The sequence below is a fragment of the Myzus persicae genome, unplaced genomic scaffold, assembly GCF_001856785.1.
Source record: "Myzus persicae strain clone G006 unplaced genomic scaffold, MPER_G0061.0, whole genome shotgun sequence".
NCBI classification, from domain to species: Eukaryota; Metazoa; Arthropoda; class Insecta; order Hemiptera; family Aphididae; genus Myzus; species Myzus persicae.
Genome location: NW_019101502.1, coordinates 333760 through 357070, shown reverse-complemented (window position 1 = coordinate 357070; position 23311 = coordinate 333760). Strand labels below are relative to the sequence as shown.

Below are 23311 nucleotides of genomic sequence, written 5' to 3'. Positions count from 1 at the left end.
AGACACAATTATATTTCCAAGGAATTTCTTGCATATTTTTTATTTTTATTTAACTATATTATGTCTAATAAATAATAACAATCTAGTTAAGTGCGTTTTATATTGTGTTTATTTTACAAAGACAAACCATTTCTCGCTCATTAAACTAATGAGAATTGGAGTTCAAACTGATTACACTAATCTCATATAATTAATTAATAGCATATTCTAATTGTATTTATTGTCATTAATATAACTTTTTTTTTTTGCAGAAGATAAAACGCCAACGGGAAGTCTGAATTGTTTGTTGGCGAGATCTTTATGCAACGAAGATCCATCATGTTTTAAAATTATAAACCTCATTCCAAGTTTATGCGGAAACGAAATAGGTAAATATTTCATTTGGAATATGCAAACAGTTATTTGCAAGTACACGTGAAATGATAACATACGATTTAATTTCGTTAAGCACGAATTAGGTCACCAAAATATAGTTTATGATTAAACAATATAAATCTTTTATAAAATTAATGTTATATTACGTTGTAGATAAATACTTTATAATATTGTACTAAATAGTAATTAATGTGAATTACAATTCTTTGAAATGAAGTATAATTAAAAATATGTGTACACAATAAACATAACAATTAAAATAAATAAATAAGACATAAAAAAGCGGAGATTAAAAATATAAAGTAAAACATAATTTTTTTAGTCGTGTATAGTAACAAAGAAATAAACTAATTCAGTGTATAACGTGTTCGTATATGAAAAATATTTGACACTTCAACCGACACTAATTTATTTTTCCACTAAAGTCGAGTTTTTATTTTTTTCATACCTAGTAAAATGCGTTATACCTACGTTTTTAGATCACGACCGATCACTTTTCGTGATTGTTTAGGCGATAAAAATAAAATAATTATAACAACGCGTGTATAAAAATAATATAGCGATATTTTAATTATTTTTCAACAGAAAAAATATAACCATTTTAATTCGCAAAATGGATGGCCAAATTATGAGAACAATTACTACAATGCCCACTTCATAAAAAAACTATATTCACGTGTAATTTTTTTTCCAATTTAATAAAATGTAAAAAATGTTTTTCATTTTCGTTGTATGAAATGAACAATTTCACTTTGTGCATGAAACATATATATTTGTTGTCAAGACGAAACGTTGTCGACGGCAGTTAGGGCAGAAAAAACGAAACACCAGAAAAAGTGTGAAGTGCTGCTTTAAGTGGTCCCATACTGTTATTTTATCAAATATTGTTAACCAAAGGTTTGCACACGCTCAGAATACTAATTTAGGTACCTATAGCGCAGTTGCATTGTACCTTACACAATAATTGTATTAAATATATGTGAACCAACTAGGTATAGCCATCCATTAGTCAACAATTTATATGTCCAACCAAAGCAGTCTATAGATTACAATATCACACACATTTAAGGGAGCTTTATTCACAACAACCTCGAATATACTTATCCATAAATTTCGATATTCATGGTATGAAAGTTAAACTTTATTGATTTGAATATAAATATGTCACAAAACTAATCACCCGATTTATTAATTACACAAAAATACCTATCAATATCGATGAAAATCTTTAAAAATAAATAAACAATGACGATGACGTATCATCACCAAATTGCTAGCGTGAAAACTAAGAGAACAAAGTTACACGATTTGAACTATTAATATTAATAAAATAAATAATGACATGGTTATTTAAAATTGTTGAATATATTATGTTTGAACCTGCCTACCGTAAGTTGAAAAATAAACACTAAATGCACGTATAAACAAATAATTATTTCCTCTTTCAATATAAAATAGCGTTTTATATTTCAAAACTTATACAAGAAAAATTAATAGCCGATCTGTATTTACACGTTTTAAATTGTTTTCTATACTATTAAAATTTCTTAGTTTTATGAAACTACCAATAACAGCAGCGGCAATGACCTGCAAAAAACTTTTATTGATCAATATTTAAATAACATTGCAATTGCATTGAAATGTGTAATACTGAACCCTTTAAAAAAACTCGTTCGAAATAATATTCTCTTTACTTAATTAGAAATTATAATTTATTCATAGTTATTAAATATAGGTTTATCATGATACTATCAGCATAGCATTTTTCCCGCATAAATATCGGTGGTTTTTTCCCCTTCAGATATTATGCTTCTTTTGCTCTGTCGAATAATCACAAAAGAAGTGTACCTGCGTACCTACGTCTTCACCGTCGGTATGTTTATACACTTATCCGTATATTTGCGATACGGCTACCTTCCTTGTATGTATGTTATGATACTAATAAAAAGTAGAATATACGGTTTTATCAAAAACCCGTACAGCATTATATTACGCGTTGTGTACATGTTGGTAAAAATAAAATAAAGAATCGACACTAACCGTACACTATATTATATGGGTACACTATACGTGTAGGTAAAATTATATATACGCACATTATAACACACAGAGTTTTGGGAAAACTAAAACGAGTGAGTGTGAAAAAAATCAAAAAAAATCGCTCATACCGTCGACGACGGTATAATATATTATAATACGCTAGCACACACCTATCGGTTCTCCCTTTCTCTCTTCCCGCCCACACACCCTCTCCATGCACATTTATTATACACACATACAAGCATATATATATATATATATATATTATAAGCCCCATTACAAAGTAGGTATATATTATATCGCACACCCGATCTACCGCGAATTGGTTTTTTTTTCATTTTTTACTCCATAATAAATACATGTACATGCGTGAGTATTATAACAATATCGAAATACTGTTTACGTGTTGTGTGCATATAATATGTTAAATTATTTGTATATTGTGTGTACGTACGGAATGTCATATTGTATAATAATGCAGGTAAGTATGTAATTATACCATAATATATACCTAGCCATATAGCTAGGTAGCTACATCATACAAACGATGACAACAATAATATTTTTAATGCACGGCACTATATTATTATTATTTATTATCATTATTTTTTATTGTGAAGCCAAGTCAATGAAATTGTACGACTGGCAAACGTTTATAATACATGATATCTATTAAAATATGTTTAAATTATAGTAAAATGTTTTTGTTTGGATTAATTCTTCAACTACTTAGGTCATTATCCCGGTACTGTGTGGGGGGAGAGGGACGGTTGGTTGGAACACGTTTGTATGTGTGGCAAGGATATGTTGCTAAAAACCCGGATGGTCACCCATCCGAGTGCTAGCAATGACGGCCGGTACGTACGCTCAGAACGTTGCCGCAGATTGAGCCTACGACCGCGCCTCACCAAGCCACACTAAAATGTTAATCATTAAAGAAATAATAATGTTAATGAATTATGGGTGTAGTTGGATTATTATATAGTTATACAATAATCAGCTTACTTCAACATGCACGGATACTACTGTTATGAGACATGTAAGGTATTATATAATTATCTATTTACGTCAGTAGACATAATTATAATAATATAAGTCCAAAGCGCTTAAGTTTGAGATAGAACAAAAGTTAACTGATCGATATAATTTATTTCATTGTCATATGAAAAACAATAATTGTTTATTATTTCTGTTCAACATTATCATATATTATTGATAAAATAAAATAATTTTAGTCTATCTTTATAATTTGTACTTTTTGGGTGCATTAAAAATATTGTGTTTGATGTTGTATTAAAAGAAAAGATTTTTTATAACAATATATCTAATATATATTTTTCACATATTTAAATGGAATTAATATTTAATTTTAATCCCATTAAAAACAATTGTCACAGTATACTTATAATAACTCCTTACAAGTTAAGGAGGAACGTCGGAGGCGGTTTTTGCGCAGTGGCGTGGCTTAACTACACAGTTGGTTGACTCGGTGTGGGGGACAAACGGGCGTTGCCTACCCCCGCTCGACGAAAATGGACAATGATCTTTTCCTTTTTAACATGAATGGAGTTTAGCTAAACATTTTTAAGTTGTAAGTTTTATCTGTGAAGCGATAAATAGTCCCCTGCCCAATACACTGATCCTTAATCTTCCCTTAAACATTCCAGTGATTATTTCTGTGTTTCGAAAATATTCAACTTTTTAGTAGAAATTGATCTAAGCATTGTTTAAACATTTTGAATATAAATATCCCACACGTCACTACAGAATATTTTTGCATTAATTTGTTTACGTGAATAATACACTGAGTATCTTTAAAATAATAATGGAATACAAAAATTGATAATTTGATAAATAAGTTGTCGACGCGAAAAATTATAATAACAATTTACTATGAAACTAAAAACTTATTGGGTTTAATTTAAAAAAAAAAAAAAAATACTTAAAAATGTCTGATTATTGATAAAGTTCTCATTAACTAGTATAACAGTTAAAAAATATATAATAACTGAAAATTAATAAGTCAACATAAAGCATATTATACTGAATGAATGTATTGTACAGGGCGTATCTGGATAATTTGATAATATCACACTGACATTATCACACTTAATATGACATATTTTCCAGTTGCACTCTGTATATGCAATACAAAGGATTACAATTACGTTGTAATATTTCAATAGCACAATATACTGCATGCTGTAATATAACATTATGATGTAAAGTTTCATTTTTATTTACACGAGTTTTCTCAAACATTTTTTTTTAAATTTAAAATTTTTTTTATAAAACACGTGTGTTGGATTTTCAGTCTCGTGTTCGACGACTACGGTGATAAAGTGTCGGGCTGCTTTGAAAACCCTTCAAGCGTTCCCGTTCTTCAAGCCGACGTGCCTGTGCCGAGAGCCCAAAATCGATTACGAATGCAACTCCTTCCGTAATTTTTTGTTCGACCATCCGTGTAACTTCACACAGCGCAAAGGTAACAAACACAATATCATCGATTTTTCGTATAGGTATACTATTGTACACTAAACTAGTACATACAGGGTGGTTCTTTTATCGTAGAAGAAGAAATCATTCAGAAAATATTTGTGCATTTTAAATTTTAAGAACAAATACTGAACATAATATGTAAAACAGTATGTTGTCGAACATTAAAATAAAATATTCGAAATTCAAAAGTTCCGAAAGTTCACAATAAAAGGATCGCTCTACATATGTTTTATCTAGCTGTGTACCTATTTATATACATATATATATGAGTAAAGTGTGTGTGTTAATGTATTTACATTGTAACAGGGCATATATAATACACTCGCGTATATTTGTACACTTAAATATGTATCAATTATTTCACTAGCAGTGGACTAAAGCAAATATGGCTGAAGTAAAAATTACTACATGATAATCGACGTTTGCCGATTAGTAATCGTTTTTAAAATAGGTAATGGATTTTTACCCGGTTACCAGTGACTTCGGCTTAAACGTGACCCGCCTATTTAAAAATTGTTTAAAAAACATAGAGGTACACGAAGCGATACTTCGGGGTAGGTATAATCAAGTGCCTACGTTTTTCATAACAAAAAACATGTCAGTAGCAAAGTTATCGTGCAGCAGGCCACTATTAAGGTGTAATAAGTACCTAGCTATTATACCTAATACGCTCGTGGTAATAGTTTTCGGAAATCGCGTTTACAAAAAAAAGTTTTCACCCTCGAATAAAAAACACATCTGGACTCCCCGCAGCGCATGTCCATATTTTAAACATATCCACGCCGTGTATGTTATTTGTTGACCATTCCAATATTTTCGAGAATATAATATTGTATTTTGCGACCAATTGCAATGCACGTTTGTGTCGTGTGTTTCGCATGCCACCGCTTTTGAACAAACTTTCACCGCCACGTCCGTATTAGAACTAATTTCAAATACATTAATGAGTTCACGTACCCACCTCATCGGCGAGACACACATGCCAGCACATATCAAGTGCACTATGCTCGGGGTCGGATTGTTGTTGTATACTTTTGTACTTCTATAATATAATATATTATGCCCAGTATTAGCAATAGCAGTCGTAGAATTCGTATATAATTACTCGCTCTATAAACTTCAAGCCGAACAAAAATCTAAGCAAATTCTATAGTACGTCTATTATACATATGGGTTAAATGGTTATCGAATTAAAATACAATTAATAGTCCACTGAATGACCGATTATTCGTCAATAAACATAACTCTGTTAACGCCACAACTAATACAACAACAGGTTAATACTACGTATACTCTATAAAACCGTTTAAATACAGAATTAAAAACAAAAACCGAAACCTAAAAATAAAATCCTGAGTGAAAAATAAAAATTTAAAAAAATAAAAACCTTTATTGGTGCATGAATTTACTTGGAAATATATAACTGCAAACAATAACTACCTAATTATTGTTATTCATACTAATAACATTATTTTGTAAAGAAGATACAATTATATGAATGTTTATATTATGTATGATACAATAGTTTCAGATAATTGCCTTTGCCCAACAATAATTTTATAAAGCACATAGAAACAGCTACCATCGAGAGTGTTTTTAATTTTTTTTTCGACAGAAGTTTATTACCTAGATACTTCTAAAATGTTCGTTTTCACAAGTATAATTTTGATTTGTAACCAGACCTATACATTATTGTTTTTTGGTAAAAAATTATGATCATGAAAAAAAAGGATCGTAGATATTTTTTCATTAGGCGATAAATACTAGATTTTCATTGCAAAAATGTTTAAAAACAATGTATTTTTATGTTGATTGCATACTTGTCTTATATTAATTTATAGTCTAATGCAATTGAATAGATACGGCGATGGTAATCTGATATAATTTTACATTCCGTTTAGTAGAAAAAAACATGAGTAGTAATCATAATAACATAATGTGTTATAATGTCAAATAACCGACATTAATTATTTAATAGAACATATATTTTTGGTATAATACCTCAAAATATGGTTAAATATATTTTTTGTAACTTGACTAAAAATCCAATTGCTGTGTGTTGTAATTTTAAAACTATAAATCTTATGAGTCATTTCCTAAGTCTATTTTTTTAAAATTATATATCAGAAGATTTTAGAATATTTATAGAAAAAAATAAACAACACACAATTTATTTTCAAAATTCTATGAGCACAAAAAAATTTTTGTTCAGCCAGTAAGTCGTTAAAGATACATAGATGTTATGATTAGGATTAGATATATCTATGCATGTGGTATTTATTACTGAAAATCCAAAGGTATTCAACCAAGTGAAATACGATAAAAACTTAATAAATATTAAACACAGTCAGAATTAAGGGTAAAGGAGGTTTTACAATAATAAGTAATCTATATTTGAAATTAGAATCAAACATCGTTCAAACGTACAGGAGAACTGTTAGACTTGTTATAGGATAATTTGGACAATTTGTTATTACCACCTTTATGATATGTATACATACTCTAAGTTCATATTTTACGGAGTCCTCTAAGGAATTTCAAAGGTCATTAATGCAATGAAATGCTAAATGTTTAAATAATTGTATATATGCTGATTATGCGGTGATTTTTACAAGTAACATAATTAATTTATAACACCTAACGGTTGACCGAGTAGAAACCAGTGAGAACTTTGGAGTTCTTAATACAAAGAAAAAGTTTCTAAATTATGATAATATAAAAAAAAAAACCACGACTTAAGAGAATATTTAATAATTAAAAAAAAACGTATAATATAAAAGGTACAAAAATATAGTTACCTCGAAACAAAATAAATACAGACTGTAATAATCCACTGGAAATAAAATTCAGAATTCAAATAGCCACAGAATCATTTACTAAATGTCGAAAGTATTCAAAACCAGTGTCACAACTATTGTTAAAATATCAGATTTCTAAAAAGTTGTGTGTTTTTTTTGCTCACTATACGAAGTTAAAACCTGGACACTATATAAGAGAGTTAACATTCATGAAAATTGAAGCTTTTGAAACGTGTCTTGTTGTACCGAACGCTAAAAATTTCATAGACAGATCGTATAACAAATCAAACAGTACTGGAAAGAATGGGAAAAGTGGAAGAACTTTTAACAACAATAAAAGCTTGAAAGTTAGGATACATGGGTTACGTCATTACGAATTCAACGGCACAAACTTCTCCAGTTTATATTACAAGGGGAAATTGAAGGAAAAATAAGTGTGAGAAGAAAAGAATATGATGCCGGGTAAATAATCTCGGCGACCGGTATAATAAAACATCAAGCCTTGCCCGACAGGGCAAAACATTACTAATATCATATCCAACATTGGGTAGGGAAAGTTAAAATTAGTTATCCAATAATTGTGATTAATACCATAGTTGAAATCAATTTACAAATAAAAAATTATACTTCATGATATCCAGATTAAAAACACAGTAGTTCCGTCCAAGGAATCAATACATTTATAATAAATAAAATTAGTGATTTTATTGATCATAAAGCCTTTATTCTAAACTACAACTTAAAAAAAAAAAATACTTAAAATAGGGCGTAGCCTGCCTGAGCTCTGTTATGTTTTTTACCTTGGAATAATTACTATAGGTCATTTGAGCTTGATTTGTTTAGTACCTAATTTGATCGTGGATATTTACTCATTCATGTAAGACGAGAATGTTTTGTAAAGGAGAAAATAATGAGTAAACATTTTTTTATTTTCTATGTTTATATTTTGAACAATTTTTTTTTATAAAAGGTATTATTGGTTTAATTTTTTTGAGAATCTAATTAATCGATACCTTTACTCTTCATAAATTAAACATATTTTTTTGCTGTTACTAAATATTTCTTTGTGAACTTAATAAGTAGGCTGGTACTTGAGAACAAAAGAAGCTGTGACGACAGTTGACACGTTTTAACTGAATATACGCACCTAATAAACTCATTATACACATGCACGCTACAATATAAATAATAAAATAAACGATAAACGTATTAGAAATTAAAAATTATAAATATATAAATCAGTCAGAACATCTTAAAATCATGATCATTCGGGCTGTGGAAAATATCTGCCAAGATAAAACAGTTACCTGGGTACCTGACATAACGCCCTACACTTAGTCAACGATTACACACTAACCTTCTGAACACTCACAGACGTCCGAATCCTTGAAAATAATACTACTAGGTTTATGAATTAAGTAAAATTATATAAAAATATACTCTGACGATGCAATTATAACTATTCATAGAAAAATTAATTTTTTCAAATGGTGATAGGAATTTCTCAAATAGATAAAAATATCGAATACCTAACCTAACCTACCCAATATGTAAACCTAATCATTGTTGGATAATCGTTGAAAAATCATTCATTGAATTCAAATTAAAATAATTTATCAAGCGAAGAAGAGGAAAGTGAAAAAATATATACATAAAAAAGTATCTTTTTTATATTTTACGACAATATAACACGAGCGCTGCAGAAGAAATAATGTCAATATTCTTTAATACATGTTTACTGTATTATTAAACGGTATATCATACCAGTGGTATAACACACGCAGACATTGACAAGTTATAAAATATAAATATACTTTTTAGACGCATTTTTGTCTACTGACGAGAATCCAAAATCGCTAACATTTCGCCGGACGACAATGGGTGGTGTAGTATTGCACAACCTTAGGAGGCTTGGAAATTAATATCTCTACTTATTATTATTTGAAACAATATTATACCACAAGCTATACAACAAAGACGAACAAAATATATCCCCTTAAATAGATCGACGCTTATAATACGTCATGGCGTGACATTTAAAAAAATATGACTTTTTTTCCTGCTTAGAACTAACTAAATGATTTCACATAGCACAAATGTTAGTTTGTGCCTATATGTTTGCATAATATTATACACATGACGTTTAAAATGGCATCGCATGCACTAAAAATGTCCTTAATTATTTTTTGTCATATAAAATAGTATTTCAAAAACATTAAATATTTAAATGTGGGGTTAAAACTATAGAATAATGTGTATAAATATTTTTAATAAGTTACATTTAATGGTGAACGTGGTCATGTGTATTATACAAAATGTCTATATTATTTTCAGTCATGTTTGTTGTAGATCAATATTAGTATATTTATATTCTCCAGGCACATGGATAAGTTTTAATATTTCATTTCTATATGCAAGTCGTACAAAGTATGTTATAAATAATGTGTTTAAAGTGGAAAATGTCTTGAAAAAATCTTTAAAAATACAGTAAAAATGTTTGATGTAGGTACAATACGAATTCTGCAAAATAATGTTATAGATCACTTGCACTGAAATCCATAATCTTCAAGTAAATTATCGTGTTGTAGGGTCGGCCACATATTTTGTATTACAATTTACTTCATAATATTATATATACGTATTTTATTTTAACTCATTTTTGGGTACGTCGTCCTGGCCCTTGGAACAGCATTTTGAATCACATTTTTGTTACTGATTTTTGATCATTTACCACTGTTTTTGAAAAATTTAAACTTAAGCATGCAATGACGGAAAATCTAATTTTGATTCTTGGTACTGAAATTACTTCATCCAGACATTCACAACGTTAATAAAAGTAGTTGGACCTGACTAATAACAAATTCTATTTTTTGTTTTTATCAATTATTTCGTATTTTGATTTCACTTTAAGTAAAAATTATAACATAAAATGAATAAAATATGTTAAACATTAATAATAAATTCATATTTCCTGTCAGACATTTTTAACTATTATTATTTTATCATCGTTTTATTTCAGAACTGTATATATTTGTTTCTATTTTTTCTGTTGAATTTCAAATTCTTTTAATCTTAGAATTGAATTCGGGTGAAATAATACATTTATAGAAAATGTAAAAATCTACGTGGACGAACGGGAATCATTACTTTGTTTTTCATCAAATTAGATAGGTACAATATAAATCATTCTTATAGGTATGGGCTACACTTACTCCCCCAGGTGTTCGGGCAATAATAATCAGTAACTCTTTTGTGCCATCTCAGCGGGAGTACGGGTATACATTTGTAGTAGGCAGTGAACCACATTTTCGAATGTTTCATTTTTCTTCTTTGAATAAAAGTTCAAAATGAATCTCGAGTTTTTCGGCACGTCTTACGGAAAACACTTATAATAAAATCGAAAGACAATCGATATAGACCTATCCTAATTCAGTAAAAAAAATGTATTATTCAAAAAAATAAAAGTAAAAAAATCTTGCGAAATGTCGAAGAATATAATTACGTGAAAAAACTTGTGATATTTAAGGTACGGTACTGATTAGTTAAATAAGAAAAAAAAACGTAATACGCGACGAGTGTAGGAGGGTCAATGCTCTGCAATAAACGAATGAATAGGGACAATACCTTCTGCTGTTGTTGTCCTTTTGTGAGATTCCGCGGTGTGTCGCAGGCGAGGCGGTTCGCAGCACACGTTAATCGATGAAATGTTTGTATAATGTATACCTACATAGAACACAAAAAGGTAGCGACTACAACGTGTAACATAATGACCCGTCAAATGAATAACTTTTGTTCTAATCAATGTTTATTTATTTGTTTTTATTTAAAGATAGGAGTTATATATAACGTGTAAACACTTGTACAACTGCACAGCATAACATTTGTTTTTTTTTTAATACAGACAATTCAAAATAGGTAAATAAGTTGTAAATCTAATTTCGAGAAAAATATTAGAGTAGTATAATTTTTTTCAATTTAACAAAATATCAATCTTCTTTTGGAGAAGATTTATTCGAAACTTAATAGCTTTTTTCAAAATATTATTTTTGGACATTTTCAGAAAAGTAATTATTAAATTGTTTATCATCCGTATAATTTTCGTAATTTTATTTCTACATTTTTTGTTTAAATTCGTATCAATATGGGTACATTCTAGTGTCTGGGGTCATATTGATGTCGTTTGGTGGTGTATTTCCTTTATACCTAGCCAGTTGATGCGCATTATTATTCTGCTGCCGTTTATAAATTATTAAGCGTATAATTACTTGAATGCACTTACCAGCAGGTTGTAATTGGTGCTGTCTGTGCAGTTGTGAAGTTGTGGTGATTCCAGAAATATCTTGACGGGATTGCAGGGTTCCAAATTCGGAAGGTACCACTAATAGGCAATATACGTAACGTAATTCGATTTGTATCGCTGCAATACGTAGTTTTCTACGATGCTATAGAGATGATGTTGAGATGTGCTCCATGCCACACTCTATTGGATGTATTAATTAAACCTTTAGATAGGTCGAATATCGTTTACGTATAGGAGTTAGTTACTGTATATATTACGTATTCTACCATCAACATATTGATTTAACACTAATTTCTATGCATGGTTTACTTAAGTCTTAATCATCTGTTATAGGAGTGTACACTTTAACTTATATTTACTGTAGAATACTTCAATAATATAATGACCATCAGTACGATCAACTGAAAATCAAATCCACCTCAATAATAAGAATATATAATAGCATTTTCTATAAATGGTATAACTTTTGAAACATTTAAAATCTATTTTAAGTTATCTATAAAGACATGAGGAACATTCGATGTTTTTGATTTGTTTTCAATAATTGTCAAAAAAAAAAAAAATGTTACTCGGTCAAACCACTTGAAAATTAAATACAAGATAGCTAATTTCAGTAGAAAGTTTTATTGTTATCATCATAAATGATTTATAACATAATAAATTCTATCGAAATGGTATAATATTTTAGGTGCTGGTAGGTATACACTATTTTATAGTGTTTTAAATAACTTACAGTATAACAACTTTTAATTGTATATAAGTTGTTTTGGCGGAAATAAGTATTAATGAAAAACGGAAAGTCACACTTGGTGGGTATTAGTGGAATAAAATGTACACTTTAGGTGAGAATGGGTACGCACAACCAATTAAAGAACAATTGAAATCTTACAGTATCCTGGCATTCGGACGCTATATAGCTGCTGAATTATATGTTAGACTTGTGGGGTTTTTTGACATCGTCGAGTGACACGTTATGTAAAGATTGAAATTCAATACCTCTATTAAGAATTTTTATCACCTACTAAGGGTATGTTGTTGTACTACTTCTGAATATTATTAGCACTTTCGATTTTTGACACTACTGAGTAAGGCGTAGCAAAATTAGACCAACTGAAATTCGAAATTATCCAGGTATCAATATACTAATAATACCTATTTATGTGATGGTAATACCAGGACGGTTAATGTCCAGCTTACATAACTTATTCTTCAATTATTTTAAATACTGAAATAATGCCAATGTAACTTAACATTTACAAGCACTACGATGAATAAACTACTTAATTATGTGTAATTCCAATCGCAGTTTAATTTACCATACTAAAAAATACAATGTAATGTAATAAACACAGGCTATTTTAAATCTAGATTATGCTATGCTAATGAATGCTTATAAGTACGGATTGAATTGGCTTAGCAGCGAATCAAAGCAACAAATAATTTTTAAGAGCATTTATTACAAATTAGTAAATCTTATGGCTACAGACTATACTTCAATATACTTGATGTAAGGACGCACAGAAAGCACTCGTTCGCACAGTAAAAATTGATAGCTTGAGACGGCGTGAAAGACTTAGGTATATGCAAACATTTATGTTTAATGACGACGAGACACTGAATTGCTGTTGTTTTTGATTAGCTCTTACAAAACGGTTGAAGAAACAGTTTCACCTCTACTTTTAGTTCATATATTTTTTGAATGGGCCATCAGTACATAAGGTACGTCTGTACATCATTAGTGTATGTATTTTTGAACAGAGTTAGGGAGCACATTATAATGTTCGTAGAACGTTCATTAGGTGTTTTTTTATATCCCGTATGGTCATAGTATTAGAATTATCTATTTCGTTAAACGTGTTACAATATTTGATATTATATAAACGTATGTAATCACCTGTTTATATTACATGCGTTTTATTGAGGATACCACAATTTTAAAAAAATTCAATTTTCAGTTTGTTTTGTAAATACATCCGATATCGTAAAAAGCAAATTGTATTAAAAATACTTTTAAATTGCAGTGTGCCTAAGATTTAAGACGGACATTTTGAAAAAACGTGTATGTGTGTATACTGCATATAAGACTATGTCAAGTTGCAGCCATTAGTATAAGTTCAGTGTAATAATAAATATGTAGACAGCGTGACGGTAAACAAATTAGAACAAGACAATAGTATCATACGTACTACAGGTCGCAATAAAATAAATAACCAAGTTGTAATGAGTTAAAATATAAATCGATAAAAAACCTCCCTCCCACTAAAAAATAAAACACTAATCATTTCATAACGGAAGGAACAATATCATTATCGTTTTTTTATACCGTTAAACTCGATTTTAAGTATAGTATTTAACATAAGATATAATGTTTTTGTATCGTCATCTGTCAGCTTCAATAAAATATGCCACGAAAAGGTTAGGTACTTAACATTTTTAGTACTTTTATGACTGTTTGAGCTAACCTGCAGTGGAGTGTCAGGTGGCTGGTGGGTCATTGTTGATAAATACGAAACTTTCAGGTCATTTCTTTTTCAATGAATAATTAAAATATGAACAGTTGATATTTTGTTATACAATGTATACTTATATTTTATAACAGTCGATCTTAATGATTGTTTAAGACAACAAGAAAACAGTATTATAAAAAATAAATAATTATACCATGTTATTGTTTAAACGGAGAGGGAATTGATAACTTTTAATAAATTAAAAATGCGAGTCTTCGCGGTTCACGTTGTGTTTGTTTACTTAATGTTTCAACATCATGGTTAAACTATCAATATTAAAAAAAAAACTTGAAAGAACAAAAATGTGCTTATAGATTTAGCACTTGAGTTTTTAAATTAGCAGTACAGTCACTAAAAATGTGTATTTTATTTCGTAGAAGTACCATCAAAACAAATTTGTTTTTGCGCTTATCTAAAAATAAGGCACCTACCTAGTACCTATTATATATACAATTCTATAATAACTCTAGGCTCTGTACTTATATTAATGTTGTATTTTTTTTTAACTAGATACTCATTTAAGTTTGGTGTTGATAACTTACCGCCAGTAACTTTATAATCATATTAGCATGTGTAGCTATAACTATAAAAAGTGTATATTTATTTTAAACCCTTTCTCAGCTTTCAATATAAATATTAGGGTTACCCTTAAATTTTAGAAATTGATAACCATGCTTCCATAAAATTAATATTGCACCTCTTCATCCATTCGTATTTCGTTACTCAATCAATCATTTGTATTAATCTTATGGCTTGTAATTGTTTTCACTGCGTAATTAAATTAATGCAATTTAAAAGGAAATTACTATATCAGTTTTAAAAAAAAAATTACTCTGGAATCCATAGTTTAAAAGAAATGTATTTATTTACTATGTATAGGTAGTAACAGTATTTTTATAATATTAAATTCTTACTGTTTTGTATAAATTCTACATAATCATTGAAAAAAAATATTGATCTCTCTGTTATTGTTTATAACCCATAACTTAGAGCTGGTTTTACTTAAAATTAGGATATCCATAGAAAAAGTAATTAATGAATAACCCGACAATAGTAGAAATTATATTTCTCTGATCAATAAGGTGGTGGGATACTATAGTATTAGAAATTCTGTAGCATAATACTATACTTACCGATTTCCAGTGTGTCATTTTGAATAAATTGTTTAATACTTATAGCAGTAAAAAATGATTTGAGATTAAAAAAAAACACATTTACAGATAAAGCAGTATAATGAAGGCGGCTTAGGTGTTACATACCTGCGTCATTATGTATCATATTTTCACATATACCCCAATACACTCGTAACTATTGCTGATGGGATTCCAACAAATCGATTCGTTAAGCTTTCACGTGACATTGGAAAACTAATTTTTATCCATTTAATAATTGAAATGAATTTTTCAACGTATACCAACCACCGATCATTTAGTTTTAGACAATTTGAACCATCATCGCAACAGTGCAGATACGTATATTCAGCATCGTATTACGCAGGTATAATACGCAACGCGTAATTCGGCAAAAGGTAATTTATCATTATTAAAGTAAACTCAAAACGCTATACATAGGTATAATACTGGTATATATTATGCTGGTATACAATACACATTTTCGATCGACGGGTTAATTCGTCGGGATACTGTTTTGTACCGTGGTTATTGTGCGATAGCAGGTATATCACATAAATTTCCCGGCGAAACGATCGACCGCGGACGATAGTATGCTATGCTGCTGCAGTTGCGCGCTTATATTGTATTGATTGCGATTTTTCTTTCAGATTTTCCCCTCCTCTCCCTTCTCCTCCTCCTACAACTGTAATTAATGTCCCGACCACGAAATGATGGTTATTGGTTATATCCGCATACTCACGATATATAACGATGTATATTTTATATATACATAGATAGATACATATATATACATATCATCCATGCGTATGTGATGGAAACACGCCATTTCGAAATCGAATAGTTTTTACGGAAATAAATAAACCGTGAGCGTTATAAATTATTTGGCGGTATTCACCTGAGACAATGCGAATTCGGGGCCCAAATCGCAAGAACGATCTCGAGTCACCGGCGATTGATGGCACACGTCTCGAAATCTTTCCCTCTCACACACGCGTACACACACACTCACACACACTCGTCATATACCTATATAATATAAACACCACTGCGGTGACTCTAGCTAGGGATTCGTATGGATTTTTTTTTATTATTATTATTATTATTATTATTATTATTGTCAAACGACGAAGAACGGCTTCGGTCATGCGGAGGGAGGGGTGGCAGTAACGATGGACAGCAGAATGAGTTACGACCGCCGACGCCGCCACGGAGAGTGCTGCAGCGAGGGGGAGGAAAAAAGTGCGTTGGCCGCCAAGTATGTGGCATCGCGTGGCTCGGCGCGTGAGGTCTACTTGGCTGACGGTTCAAGCTTTGCAGGGGAGAAAACGAAAAAATAAATTAAAGACCTTTTACGTCCTGAACGATTTGCGGGGTATCGAACGCAGCTGTGATATATTTCGTACGGTATATACATTTGTAGGCGTGTGGTAAATGGTATTAGTGGTTATACGCGGCACATGTATTTGCCGCCGAGGTAGTAGGCAGTGCTAATAATAATCATTCGTCGTCGTTAAGTCGAAATCCGGAAATTCGAGTGAAAAATGTTACACCACGTAACTTTTGTCTGTCCAACCGTTAAAGTAAAACCTCACTAGACGTGCGTAAATCTGCATCAACAGGTTTTAATTAATTTTTATATCGTCTCGCGATCACGCGACTGCATCATATTGTCATTGTGAAATAACACGAGATAAAACTTACACTACTATTTAAATATTTCATGTAAACAATAAATTCAACTTTTAAAATAAATTGACAATTTCTAATTATTTTATCAGGAACACGGCCATAAATGTATGTTAAATACTGTATCACTTGGACAAGAAACACAGTTTATATTCCTAGTCAGATACTAAACTTTGTGTCAACCTAAAACATATAATGGGAACTTCACTATGTAATAAGTAACATAACTTACACAACAAAAGTTTATTTATTTTAAAATTCATTATTTTTTTTGTAGTTATAAACTTGAATACTAATTTTATATATATAAACGCAGCATGTGTTCAACTTTATCATTGTACACTATCCATAAGTTTCCAAATGAAGTTTTGTACCAGTGTGCCACCGAGCATAGGAGATGGTAGTTATCATCATTATTCTATCGATTATTTTTACGAGATTATCCGCAATGTCAAAATAAGCCAACTAACAAACTCACTGTAACACCGATTAACACACATTAAATACCAAAAGCAAATACCAAGTCATCCCACACAGGAAACATGTAAACAAAAAAACATCTAATCCCCAATTTTATCAGCACAAAATCCATAAATGTACCAACAACTTAACAAGTATCTAGAAATCAGCCCGCGGATATGGTAATTCACATCCCGATCACTTCACACGATGGCCATACACTATATTATGCAGATGAAACAAAAACTTTAACCAAAATACACAAAGAAAATATTATATGATCAAAACTAAATGTTGGTTCATTTTCATAAAGAACAGCAATCTTATTAATTATCTTTAGCATTTATGAAAAACCGCCCCCTCCCCCAATTAAAATAGTCAGTATTATCCTTTATATAATGGCAGATTAACAAGATCTAACTTTGTTAAAATAAACTTTGAACAGTTACGTTGATGATTTTACGCCTCTAAAATAATACCTACAAACTACAAAGAGACACAAACCACCTTGGGCTGAACACCTACGAAATAAATATTGAATATAACTTTTTTACAAAACACCAAAGAGTACTCAAAATATATAAAATACATCTAAGAAACATAATATTATAAGACTACAAAGAGCATCAAAATGTAGTAACAGACTTTAAAGTCGACACAAGAGTTAGTAGGCAACGCTATAATATTCTGAAAATAAAAATATGACGTACAAAATATTAAAAAAGTGCTAATTTTCCACATAAGAAGCCATACCTGGTGTTTAAAAGCCATACAATTAATTATTAAGGAAAAACATTCAAATTACATTATCCTTATCGACTTCATTAATACGTAGAATGGATAACATAAAAACGTATTTTGGTCACGCGTTTTCAATGCAACAAAACTGTAGTGCGCGTGCGTTAGGTCTGTTGTCTTACAATATTGTAGATTAACGTTTTGTAGTTTTGGCCACTGGTTTTAAATTGTATTACACTAAATTCTAAGTACTTTGCGTGAGACTCTTATAAGGAAGCTACGGTTCCAATTTCAAATTTCAAAACCCAAGGGCCACGGGAGGCGCATCAAAGAAACGTTGGATCTTTTTCGCTACTCCCCTTTTTGCGATCACCATACCTGTTACTTTCAAAATTCTTATATCAAAAAATTATTCACTAAGCTTCTAAATAATTATAAGAAATTATAATATTAGTTTGTATGCTTAGATAGGTATAGTATAAACACCAATTAAGTTTGTATTTCAAACTAATTTAGTCTTTATCATCTATGAAAACATAACACAAATTTACTTTTAATTTCCAAATTGGAAGTTCAAGATCAATATTCCAATGTATTAGCCATATTTTTATTTTGGTACAATATTTGTACATTCCCAATTGCACTCGAAAATGTCTGTTAAATATGTGTATGTACAGCTTTGGTATTATGAGCTGATGCAAAAGCATATTTTACAGTCAACATCCTTATCACTATAATAGTTGTGATTGTAGTGATGCATGTGTGCATTATTATGGAAACTTGTTTCATGTGTCCACAAGACAGGAAATATACTTTCTAACTCTCACCATGTTAATATAGGTTAATACAGATTATGCACCACAAAATCTATACTTTAATAATTAAATAATAGAGTTAATTATTTTTCATTAATTTATGTAATGCTTATTTATATCTTAAGCTTAATAACTTTATTCCAAGGTAGAAAATTTGTTTTCTATGAGCTGATGGGCTCTACCATTTCAGTATAAACTATTATTTTGTGGTAAAGTACTAGTTAAAAACATTTTTGAAACTAAACATTGTAAGATTATTTAGTTGTGACTTATATGTATAATATATAATAAATACAATGTACCTACCTATATATTTTATACTCGTATTTGCACCATCTGATATATTACGTAGTTATTATCTTAACGAAAAAAAAAACTCCAAACTTTGAGAGGTTATATCTCAACAAGGGATAATATAAAAATTCATAACAAATAATAGTTTTATACATTTTTGAAATGGTATACAACTAATACACAGGAGACAATTTAAAAAATAAAAGTTCATTATGATTTCACATACAATAAATAAGGTAAAAATAATAAGGGGTATAAAAAATGTTAAAATGTTATGAAATTTGATATACCAAAAAGTGAAATTTTGAAAACATTAATATTATTTGAAAAAATGACTCTCTTACGTTAAATGGATCCCTGTATAATATATAACAGACCGCAAATGCTGTTGTTTGGTGTAAGTGCAATAATCATTAATCGGTGGTTATGTTAAAGTGGTTTGGAACTTTGAAAACAAAGTGTTAGTTTGCACCGTGTTAATATTATGAAAAGGTAGTTATATAGCTATATTATGGTGATTTATTAATAACATTTTTCGCCACACAAATAAAATGTCTCGTTTTTTGATTTGTTACAGTCATGTATAGATAGATACCTGATACCTAATATATCATTACATTTTACTTTGTTATTAATATTGTTTATGATTTAAAAGCCTCTCTGAAAAAAAACTTGTCTGTGTATAAGTCTGTTAGGGATATGTCATCTATTATTAAACCTATAGATAGGTATATCCAAATCGATTTTAGAGAAAATGATTATCCATTTATGAAATTTTGAATGTATATAATATAATTTAGTATTTGTTTTAGAATTTAACGTATGAAACATTGACTTTATTTGTTATGCACTACTTACTTCAAAAAACGAATATGTCACTATCTCAAAAATAATATTTACTTTGAATTTGTGTTTCACCCGAGTAGGTACTCGTTGTCGCCGTCCCTAATCTGCGCTGTGCTCTCCGTATAGTTGGGTTTTTACACTAACAATCTGGGTGTTTAAAGTCTTCTTAATTAAACCACGCGTTGTCTGTAATAATTAAAATCATACAACAGCGTGGTGCAAAGTACACAATACACATGGTGCATTTTGGAATTTACATTTTAGATATACGGCGGCGGTAAATTACGTTTTTCTTCTAAGTTTTGGGTCAAATATAATATGGTGAAAACTATATATTATTATATTGTGTGCACCCCAGCAATCCGTATTGATCCAACAACCCGGATTTGTCTAGAATATCCTCTGCACACACGGTTTTCTATTCGAATAATTCGCACAGTGATGCCGAGCTAATGAAGCATCTCAAATGACACCAGCAAATTACAACTGTACTCCTCCCGCCATTATCGACACCGAGCAGGATTAGGTTTTGTTCCGGAAAATCGTTGTGGTAATGACGTAGGCACGTCGCGCGTGTCGATCGATTCCTGGAAAACATGCTGAAACTCCAAAAGCAACAGACAGACGACATTCGCGGTAGTGCAGATGAGACTATAATAATGTACATAGTCAGATTTCCAGTGCAGACGATAATTTCTCAGGTCAGTGGGTCGACTGATACGTTCAATATTATTGCTTCAAGTGTCCGATTCCTCTGCACCCGAGTTACCGCAGTGGTATTTTTATTGTCATCCGAGTACCGACTACATCATACGAATGGATATCGCGAACAGACATATGGTGCCACCGCTGAAGAGGATAATTCGAAAACCAGCGATTTTCTTTTCATTTTCACTCCCCACTTTATTCTACAGTTTGTGTTTTTATGAATAGGTAACGTTTAGTTGAGATGTGCTGATAGTAACTGGAACAATACGATATCGTACACATAAAACGTCATTTTAAACTTGCAACTTTAAAATAATCGAATTTTGACTGTTTATATATACGTAATGATGTATAGTTATTAATTCAGTAACGTGCCTCGCAGTGACCGTTCAATTACTAAATTTGCGATAAGGTCTAAACATGCCCGAACATTACCTATATAATAATAAAAATAGCAATAAATTATATCATGTAGATTTATTACGATCGATTTGGGTTTAGCGTACAACACGTGGACCATCAGACATAGCAACGAGCATAAGCCAAGTCTGCAGACGGCCTTCGATGGACAAAATAAGTTTTGCATTGAAAAATCTACAGTTCCAATAATATTATTATTATTATCATATAATATTATCCAGTGGGATTTTAGTAACTATCACTTTTTTAAGTAAGAAACCACTCACTATTTTGACACATAGTTACACCAGGCGGCCTTACCTAACCGTGCAATAATTATTTTGAGCAGGCAATGAAATGCATCTTCTCCCTTGTTGTCGAACGACCGAATGAATGATAAAACCAAAGTGCAAACTTTGACACAAGTTTTGGAATTTGAACCAGTGGCATAGAGCTGGCCATGATTGACCTAATTAAAAAACAATATGCAGTAAAACATTAAGAACTAATAAATAATATCACGTAACAAGATAAAGGAGTAATGAAAGTAAGTTATTACATCTTTAAAATGCCTACCAAACTAATAAAAAGATACCCACATCGAACTTTTAAGTCAGAGTTTATAATTCAAAAAATATTACAAGCCCTAATTTGGAAGAATGACTTATGGTTATGGTTGACATATAGACATGGTGTCATCTACTGCCTGATATGTGTATAGATTTGGAAACAATATTATTTAACTTAAAAATTAAACTGAAATAACGTTATTTTAATAGTTTCTCACAATATTACTATATTTGCAAGTGTAATCAATAATTTATTATGATTATCACATGTCGTATAATTAGTTTATCATTTTGGTTATTCAATCAGTTTACTTGATCTATTATTTTATATATCTTACTGCTTTTCAAAATAATCGGTTAGCGTAGTTATCCTTTTAGGAGTTTGCACGGTAAAACACACAGTGGGTAAACAAGTAGGTGGGTCACTGATCATAACAATGATATAGATAGGTAGGTAATATATTATACACAGTGTAATACCTATCTATCTATTATGTTATCGATTGTGAACGACATTGTTTATTTCGTACACTATGTTATTAATATTATAGTTAATAATCTAAATACACAGAATAATATAATATGAACGGCGGTGTAGACAACGTATCGAGGACAACAGACTTGCACTGTCGCGCCGTGACGTTTGAATTAATTATTAATAAATTAATTACCGTTGTAGCCGTCATCGTGGTATCGAAATCCGGCTACGACAGGTAGAAGATACCATAACCACTATGAAGACGTGAAACATTGATACAATATAATAATGTATTATTTTATCCAAACCTATTGCACGTATATTGAAAATATTAAACTCATAATATTACAAACGAAAAATAATATGATTCCGATAATCTGTATTGCAGTTGTATTCCTCATTTCAATGTGCTTGTGCTTGTGTCGGTTACATTAATATAATTGTTGTTAATTATTTCAAACAGATTTACATAATTACATTAAACTACGATTACCAATGAAAATAAATATATTATGTACATATGGTAATGGTTTAATAATAGTATTATGCGTGCAATTAAGATTTAATAAAATTCAACAATATTATGATTGGGGTTGGTTATGAACGGTATACTATTATCTATTATGTAGTTGAGTTTGTAGACGAAATGTGTTGATAATCATTATAA

At 30.2% G+C, this 23311-nt stretch overlaps 1 protein-coding gene across 1 annotated transcript in view; it reads left to right on the top strand.

The window, feature by feature from the left end:
• LOC111029340 overlaps positions 1-23311 on the top strand; it is a 190385-nt gene that overhangs the window by 21212 nt on the left and 145862 nt on the right. Inside the window, exons 2-3 of the mRNA XM_022308306.1 lie at positions 252-368; positions 4730-4900. Of these exons, the coding sequence (XP_022163998.1) occupies positions 252-368; positions 4730-4900 (288 nt within the window). The remainder of the gene's footprint in view (positions 1-251; positions 369-4729; positions 4901-23311) is intronic.